Raw genomic sequence first — 9,144 nt, 5'->3', positions numbered from 1 at the left:
GCATACACAGTCCAATGGCCTCGTGGAGCGTTTTAATCGCACCATACTGCAGCATTTGGCGATGTTTGTCAACAACCATCAAGACGACTGGGACTGCTTTATCCCTCTGTTCTTCTACTCAAATCGAACCACAGTTTACGAAGTCACCGGGTACACACACGCTATGATTCTTTTTGGACGGGAAATTCGCATGCCGTGTGACCTCGCTTTCTCAAGATCACCCGACCGTTCCTCTCACCCCGCGTATTATGTTAGTGACCTGATTATGCGTCTCATGCGGATTTAGGACTTCGTTCAAGGGCGCCTGTCTATCGCTTTCCAGCGAGTGAATGCACAATATGACGAGCACACCAAACAAGAAATGTTTTGACCGGGAGACAAGGTATGGCTTTAAAACCCTCTGCAAAACCGGGGGCTTTTGCCCAAACTACAGCATAACTGGAAAGGACCATTCATTGTCACGCGCTTGAACGATGGGGTATGCCGCGTGCAACGCAACGTTCGTTCACGCATGCTCGTGGTTCACAGAAACCGCCTTCCTCGGTACGAGGGCTGCTCAAATTGAACTGAACTTAGTGTCATTTAGTTTTGATGAGTGTATTGTGCGACACAAGAAGAAGTGATGCTCAGATTCGAAGGATAGAAGGGAACACCAGGGCCGAGACACGCTTAGAATAAAGCGTAACAATACTATCATAATTAAAGCCACACAGTGGTGTAAGAATAGGGGGAGGGGGACAAGTTTTGATATATAGCTGTGGTGGCTTAACTCCTTGTATCGGGCAATCACAGTTTCAACAAAACTGAATCTAGCGAAAAGGAAAGAAAGCACCAAAAACCTAAGTTTGATTGCCCTGCACCCCCTCCTTCCTCACTGTTTTCCCCCACCAGTCCTCTCTACTTTGCTTCGTAATCGCAATTGTTGAAGTACGCAGTCATCGTCCTACTGGCCACCATGGTCTCAACCACCATTTCCATCGACGCACATCGCCTGTGCCTGTCTTGTCCATGGTGTCGGTCTCAGCCCCCTCAGCCCCAGTGCAAAAACATATCCCTCCACACCTGGTTCCGTTGGCGGCCTAATCTTTCGGTCACTATATTACGACATGTTCGACTGCCTCATCCTGCTGCCGCGTGTCCTGAACACTCGTGTCAAAACTAATATCCCGCATGCACTCAACATTCAGATTCGCGCCTCGCACATCATCCCGTTGGCCTTCGAGTTGTTGGCGAATTCCTCGCGCATGATGCTCTTCGCTTCACCGAAGACAACGGGAGACGGTCAAGCGCCAACCACGGCGACCCATCTGGCCATTTACGTCTCTGTGATGATTTTCCTGAACTGTTTCCTCATCCCTGGTGGCCCAACCTCAAACAGCAGCACCGGTAGTGTGTCATATCTCTTCGTAAGTTAGTTCACCTTCCTTACCCTCCGAGTGTCGATACTTCTAAGGTATATCAACACCTGGCGAGCCTATCATTGTTTCGGCAGGGCTGATAGACACTGCTCGAAAATCATATTGAAGGTGCGAACGAACTTCCAACAGGGCCAGCCGAAGTTGCCCTGGACACACTCACTGGTTGTGTTTCGGTGTGCTTCCACTAGCAGGTGCCCCACCTCTTGTTGACTCACTTTTAGATGTTTTCGTGTACGTACCGACAGACACAGCATGGGATTTGCGAATGGCAGGCCCGGAAGTGCCACCATTTTTAACAGTGCCCGCGCTACCTCGTTCCGGTAGAAGCTTCTCTTTCCCCTGCATCCCAAATAGCTTTTGCGTTTGTTCGCCGTGGTCCGCAGCTCAGTTTCATGATGCTCGAGGTTATTTCGTCCCGAATGCAGCGTCACATTCTTACCATTATATTTGGTATTTCAGTCAATCTCTTGGGACTGGATGTTCACCTTCGACAGCTTTGTCGGGGCACTCTCTGTCTCCTGGGTCTCCCGATGCTCACATGAGTTCCGAGGACTCCAGACCTGCTGGGTTTTAAAGCCAAGCCCCAGCATCATTTTCTCTTCCCTGCAGGTGTCCAGAAGTTTCTAAAGCTCCTACAGGGAACCTGTCAGAAGCACCACTTCCTTTGCATAGATCAAGGCAGTCATTCTCTGAACCCCTCCTCTTTTCAACGTAGCCCATGTTGAATTCTAAGCCACTGTCCTTCAGCGCTTTCTCCAGCTTTACAATGTACAGCATGAACACAAGTGGAAAGAGTGGGCACCTTCGCTTCTTTCCACTTGTGGCTCTTTTTGGGTTCAGTGACTGCTGCCCTCCGCTATACACGAACACTATTGTCTCCATATCTCGTAGAGCAGGTCCCTCTATTACCCAGGCACTCGCGATTGTTCCAATGCTGTCCATAGCAGCCTATGGTTCATCATCAGGTCATACGCTTTAAAAATAACCGAGACGGCAACGTATTAAGGCACGTGCTCGTGGTTGGCTATCCCCATGACTTGCTCGCCCCAAAAATCTGTTGTCCTTACATCTTCCTGAAACTCAAGGTCACTGCACAACATGAACCCATAGATCCAACAATAGTTTACTCTACACGAGCTGAGTGAACAGGCAGTGATGTTCTTTTGTGGTTGCTGTTTTTTTTTGTAATCGTGTTTTTTTCCCTCTTGTATTGGGCAGTGATTGTCGCTTCTGAATGACAGGCTGTGGCCTAGACTGTTCAAGAGAAATATGTCAATGAATCAGTGGATGGGTGGTGTTCTAGAGGAGTTTCTACTCAGGGTGCAGCAATCCATCTTTTTTCGCCAAAGTAGCAATTCGTGATGGAAGATTATCTCGGGCGGAATTTAAAAAAAATGACTATAAAAAAAAGGGAAACAGTTTTTCTGTGCTAACACGAAGGCGAAAGATAAGCCAGCATGGACACGAATTCAGTTTCCGGACCTGAATCCAGGTCACCGTCCGGTGTACCTAACAGCGTCTGCTCATTATTAGAAGGAATATTCACGCGCATTCGTGCCACGCCCGCATATCTTTCACACAATTCACACGAGAAGCTCTCGAACTTGGAGTCCGGAAAAGGGTTCATTGGGACTGAATAGTGAAATCTTATCACACCTGTCACAATACCGCTTTGCCATTTGTTTTGGGGTAAAACGAAGTTGGGCTGCTATCTGACCAAAAACTAAACTAAGATGGAGTAAGCCACTGCAGCATATACGTCTAGCTGTGCAGTCACAGCTAGACTATCTGTTACATACACCTTCGAGTGGATCACCTGGGGACCTCGGTTTGCTGTTGACTTGCCTCGAGTGCCTCCTCCGGGACTTGAAGGACCATTCTATAGTACCTCGGAGACCATTTCGTTTCTCTCATTTATAGTATTCATAATATAATCAGTGACATTAAATGCAGCACATCGCGCCTCTTTGACTTCGGCTGTTGCATTTTTAAGAGATCGTAGATTATCTGATCAAATAAAGACTGCTATCACTATCACTGACGCTAGAACCATCACGGCAGTGAAGCTGCAGCATTGATTTTGCTAATATGATGTCCTTGCCATTTTGTGTATCCGATTAATGTGCGAGGGTCACGAGAATGTCTAGACTGGTTTCACAGTGCACTGCTTTTCAATTTAGTAAGCCCCCCTACTGGGCACACCAGGCTTTTGTTGTCCGATTTAGTAAGTAGATGTACTTCCGTTTATTAGATGTGGTACTGACCTTTCATAAATGTTTCACAGTTGGCTGACATGTCTTTCTCTTTCTTCAAAGTTACCATCACCTCCGAGCGAGTGGAGACAAGTTGTTACGGGGTTTGGAGAGCTCTGTCAGTTCCCCTATTGCCTGGGCGCCTTGTATGGCAAGCACGTGATCATCTATCGACCTCAAGTTACAGGAGCCACGTACCGGAACTACATGGGCACATTGAGCATTCTGCTGATGCCACTTGTAGACGTCTACCTGAACTTCATGTACGCACGTGTGGGCAGGAATGGCCAAATGAATGACAGCGGTGTCTGGGCTGCTACAAGCCTACGGGCACACATGGGTCGTGGCTCGGCTTGGTTCCCGGAGCCAGCACAACTGCGAAACTCGTCGAATGTGGCACCGTTTGTCATTATTGGCAACAAAGGGTTTCGTCTTAAGCCGTGCCTGTCGAGGCCATTTTTGGCAGATGAACTGAAGGATCCTGAGACAATGTTCAACTATCGTTGAGTAAAGACTGTACTACCATCGCTGTGCCACTATCAGTAAGTGTTCGCTTGCGTTTGCGCTGTTGTGAGAATGACAATACATAGTTTTCATGTCTCATCATACTGGTTGCCATACCTAGGCTTAAATGTGCCACTAATACGGAAAATGTATGTTGTGATGCGCCTCACCCAGCATTTTATCTTGTGCTACTAACGCATTTGAAGGTTCGCATCATGCGCAAAAGGGTTACCGATTTCTTTCAGCGAAAACTATTAGGGATGTGTGAATGGTGATTTCTCAATCGAATCAAATCGCACATCCCTATAAGAACTAGCTATATTATAACTGTTTACCAATGAAGTGTTTTCGGTATCTGCACATAGTATAATGGTGGTGTCCACCGCCATTGTCACACCAAGTTTTCATTGGCGGTGCCTGGAAATAAAATAATTTTTGACGCGTTTTTGTTCGTTGGAAATTGCACTTATGGGGATCCACAACTAGAGATGTCTGGTTCCTAATCCACTTGTCTACAGTTGAGATGTTGCCGTGAGATTTTGAGCCGAGTGCTTCACAATATTTAGTTGCAGTAGCTCTAGAGTGTTATTTTATCAGAAAAAAGGTATGTTTTGCTAACATGTGACATATCTCACACTATTATAATGGGGTAGGTGTAAGACTTGTTTCCTTATTTTTGTGTCCTTTGTTGATTGTTCTTGTAATCGGTGTTCTGTGCAGTTTTATTTTGTCACTGTGCACTCTCAGAAGTCAACAGTATATGCTACATTGGGAACCAAGCCGAAGATAGTTAGTAGTGCTGCCATGTCAATAGGAAATCAGTACTCATTGAAGCTTTTTGAAAGTGCATGCCTACACTTTTAAAAGTACAGCATGAAGGGTCATTAGTGATGCAAGATTGTTGTTTCTTTTTCTAAACACTTCCGCGGATATCGATCGTATTGTGGAGAACAGGTCGAAATCGTCCGCAGCCGGTTCCAAGTGTATGGGGCCCTTCTTCGGCAAAGGCCTCTCAGGACAGTCAAAGTGGTGAAAACAACAATTGCGTTACACAACTTTCGCCGAAAACATAACTCTTCAAGGAGACGGTGCACTGCCCCAAAAAGCCTTGACGCTGAAGACGTCCTTACAGGCAAATGAAAAATTGGCTATTTGACGTTGTTGCTATCCAGCCATGCTGCCCTAGCGGCCAAGTTCGGAATAAGAATGGTGATGTGCCATTGGCTTCTTATATGATTGATATATATTATTTGAAATAACAGCAATCGTTGCGTTTGCTCAAGCGTTTCTGAAAACAAAACTAAACTAGTCAACACCAAGTGGAAATGGCATAGATGAGAAAGCACATGACAGCACGTGCCTGCTCATCTTTTCCCGACATAAGCGGGTCGGCCTTTGTCAAGCAACAGCGACAGGCACTTCCGTTTCGTATTCTGCTGGAGGTCGCTGCGTAAACGGGTTTAACCAAACTCTCACCTCCTGCCCTTACATTGCGTTGTAGAGCTTTTTCCTGGATTGACGATTACAATCCTTTATGTTTTGCAGCTTTTAGAGCCAATTTCTTTTTAAACCAAAACATAAATTACCAACTGCTAACAGCAATTCGCATTATTCACAAGCTCACCTGGGCTTCTCAGATAATCGTCCATAGTATTTACTTTTTATTTGATTATCCTTTGAATATTCACCCTTTTTGCCAAAAAACAATAAAGGGATATCACCAGTTCAAACTGCAGCGCAGTGGTCGGGCAGTTTTCTTGGCAGACACAGAGTTTGCCGGCACTCGTACAGTGCCCAGTTGCTGCAAAGGTGCGAAAATTGCTACCCTTGATATTGCCGCAGTGGAGGAGCCAATAGTTTCGGTTTCACGAGAAGCGCCAAAAACGAAACTTTGAAGCTGGATGTCTAAAAAAAAACTAAAAGCACTACCGAAAAGCAAAAAAAAAAAAAAAAATATTGATTCATGCTTGCTGGAATTTATTAAAAACTATTCATAACACAGAAATCAAAAACAAATTATTGGATTTGCCCCTTAAAATGGTGGCTTAAACAGTTTTGAGTTGGAATTTTACATGCTGTACACATGCAAACTAACAGAAGAGTGACTCACGTATGCTCATGAATAACGCTACTGGGATCAGATCTCACCACTGTTACATAATCGGCAGCCGCAGCTCTGTAGTTCTTGCAAGAAATCGGGTCGTATTACCTTTCATACTGATCAAGATTCTACATAGCTAAACATCCCTTTTGAAGCAACAGCAATACAAGCAATCTATTCCTGCCATTGTAATCCTACTGTTGCTTGCTGATAGTTTCCCGCTTGAACCCTCGCATCTAATGCCATGTCACATTTACGCCACTTCCGTCATATCCTACTTTATTTTGTTCCCCTTTCCATAGCGGCAGTCCTAGCTCGTAAGATTGTAGCATAGGATAAACGAGAAAATAACCAGAGTACAGGCAACCTGGTGTAAGCTGAACATAAAGGCTAACATGATATTGAGGTGCGAAAAAGCGAAGTGAAATAAAAAGAAAAAATGCAACACGCCTCGTATAACGTAAACACTTTTGAGTTTGGTAGTTCTTTTTTTTTTTTTTTTTTTAATAATGGGCGCGTTAAGCCCGTGCTCTGGAGCTTGGGAGTTTCGCGCTTCATTCAGTAAACGGAAAGTGGCGCCGACGGAGACTGACACTCAAGCGCGCACTTTGTGCAACGAATACTTTTCTAAAAGCGCAAGTGACTTTTTCGCGCTCTGTGATGTCAGGTCCGCAAACAAGATGGCTGTGCTAACCGAAACTTCGTCGAGACAAAAACGCTTCCGGACTGCCCTCACTTTTCAATTGAATAGTGCTTCCAGCAAGTTAAAACAATATGATTCCAAAACGAAACAGCGACTAGCGTTCCAGAAAAGATTTGTTCATGCTTCTCCCCAGCAAACAAATTATTATATCAAACGGTAGGGTGCCGATCTCACACCGACAAATAAGATGCGAAGAGAAGAAATTTGAACCTTGCCCTTTTAGAATGCTTTGCCCTGCGAATAAAGATACCTAAATTAAAGAGCTGAAACATAATTTTTTTGTGGAAAAGGTTTCTTCATGCATCTCACATGAAAACGAATTGACATGCTATATATTGAACGGTGGTCCGGCAGTATCGCCGTAGCAGATCGACGGGTTCCGTCTTGCGCTGCAAGACGAAACCACAAAACAACTAAGTTTAACAGTTTCCTGCGTTGACGAGCGTGAATTAAAACCTTACAACAAATATTAAAACATTCCTATATGAGCTTCCTAACATCATTGTCTTTTTTTATTTACTCGGTTGTGCCACAGAAACCTTAATTTATGTTCCAAAAAAATTGGCTTCTGCCACTACTATCCACGAGAAGTTGGGTTCATCCCAACCGCGTTGTTGGAAGTGGCTCACGCTGGTCGTCGATTGCTTCAGTGTGTCGAACTCCCGTATGCTAAGATATATTTAGCTGCTGTGCTCGGAATGTAAAGCTCAGACCCTTGGAGTAGGAGTAAATGAGTGCGGACTTAGCGCGCTGAATAAGGCCTTTATCTCGCATGCTGTTGCATATGCCCATTGCATTTCACTAAACAATTTGGTTCTCGCTTCACTTCAGGAACAGTACGTGGTGACAGATGGAGGACAGACGTTAACGACAAGGTAATCTTCCCCCTGCAACGGATTGGCGGCAAGCCATTAACCGATGCCAAAGCCATTTGGATGGTCTTCAACGTGTACTTCTGGCATAAAGGCCAAGTCTCTTGGCAGCGGAAGTTATTGAAATAATAGCGTGTGTCATTTGTTAAAAAAATCTGTCCCAACCTTTGCTACTTCACAATCCACCAAAAGGATGCCCCTACCAGATTTTTCTAATGCCACCACATTATTCTTAGTTGCCTATATATAATAATTTGACACATAATACAGGTCACAACAAACATATTTTTATAGTTAACGGAATACAGTAACAGTAAATTAAGATTAGGGATCACCACAGAGCTTGGGTAATTGTGGCTTCCGAGTTGATATCGGTTCTTCGTTTTTATCGACGTGAACCTAGACAAATCATGTTTGCATAAGTATGCTGTGGTGTAAATTAAAAAAAAATACGTGGTGATATGCTAAAAACAAACTTCCACGTGTCTGTACCTTTTCACTTTGCTGAATGTAACTTACAAAAATATCTCAGATACTGCTCAACAAGTAAGCATAGAAATAACTAATATACGAACTTCCTTTTTCCCTGGTGCATCCACCGCAACCACCTGTGTGGATATGGATGCCTCCATCAACACCTTGTGAGCATCAAGCATGTCAAGCTGCGTGCTGGCACCCCCTGTGATGGTGCGAGCGAGACCCTGCATCAGGAGACGGAGACCCTGACACTCGTCAGGCTCCACCTTCCTGGCAAACTTCAGGGTGTTGACTGCTGCCTGCAGCAATGCTGCCTTGCTTGAGGCGGATTTCTCGGTGCTGTAGCGGCAGCTCCTTTTTGGCTGGTGCGTCAGGTGGCGGGCTCCCGGTTTCCGAGCTGTGGTTGTTAGACTTGAGGCTGGTATCCTCCAGACAATTTGTGTTGCACCTTGTCTTTTCTTTTATTGGCAACTGTTCAACTGAAGAGGGCTTTCAGTAGATATCATGTGTAGTTGATAACGCCAGTGTTAAACAAACTTTGGGACTTTTAGTGGATCTGAAGCGCAGTTTCTTGACAAATACATTTCAACATGTGCTATTAACATGGCCATTATAACTTTATATGGTACTAACTGCCAAAGTAAAACCTAAGTCAAATTGATGAGCTCATTAGCTCAGTGAGACGAGATTACCCCTCTCTGTAATTGATATGAAATGCTGCTGCTCTCTCCCCATATTTGGAGGTGCTGACCTCAACAGCGATGAATATTTTCGTGATATTTTAAGTGTTATTTTTATTTTTTTTTCTATTTCCCTG

The 9,144-nt window shown here is 44.7% G+C and overlaps 1 protein-coding gene across 1 annotated transcript; it reads left to right on the top strand.

Moving 5' to 3' along the window:
- The first annotated feature begins 1,106 nt into the window (after positions 1–1,106).
- LOC115330968 lies at positions 1,107–7,979 on the top strand. The gene is made up of 4 exons (XM_040205804.1): positions 1,107–1,406; positions 3,734–4,172; positions 5,124–5,306; positions 7,810–7,979. The coding sequence occupies exons 1-4, from the start codon at positions 1,107–1,109 to the stop codon at positions 7,977–7,979; spliced, it is 1,092 nt and encodes a 363-aa protein (XP_040061738.1).
- The last annotated feature ends 1,165 nt before the right edge of the window (positions 7,980–9,144 follow it).

Source organism: Ixodes scapularis, unplaced genomic scaffold, assembly GCF_016920785.2.
Source record: "Ixodes scapularis isolate PalLabHiFi unplaced genomic scaffold, ASM1692078v2 ptg000910l_1__unscaffolded, whole genome shotgun sequence".
NCBI lineage: Eukaryota > Metazoa > Arthropoda > Arachnida > Ixodida > Ixodidae > Ixodes > Ixodes scapularis.
This window is presented reverse-complemented; position numbering and strand designations above follow the sequence as displayed.

What these genes read in the sequence shown, in the direction of transcription:
- LOC115330968 (XM_040205804.1), top strand. Translation starts at nt 1,107, where the DNA reads ATGTTCGACTGCCTCATCCTGCTGCCGCGTGTCCTGAACACTCGTGTC. An exon ending in GTAGTGTGTCATATCTCTTC is followed by an intron (nt 1,407 to 3,733) that starts GTAAGTTAGTTC and finishes CTTTCTTCAAAG; the next exon opens with TTACCATCACCTCCGAGCGA. An exon ending in CGCTGAAGACGTCCTTACAG is followed by an intron (nt 5,307 to 7,809) that starts GCAAATGAAAAA and finishes GCTTCACTTCAG; the next exon opens with GAACAGTACGTGGTGACAGA.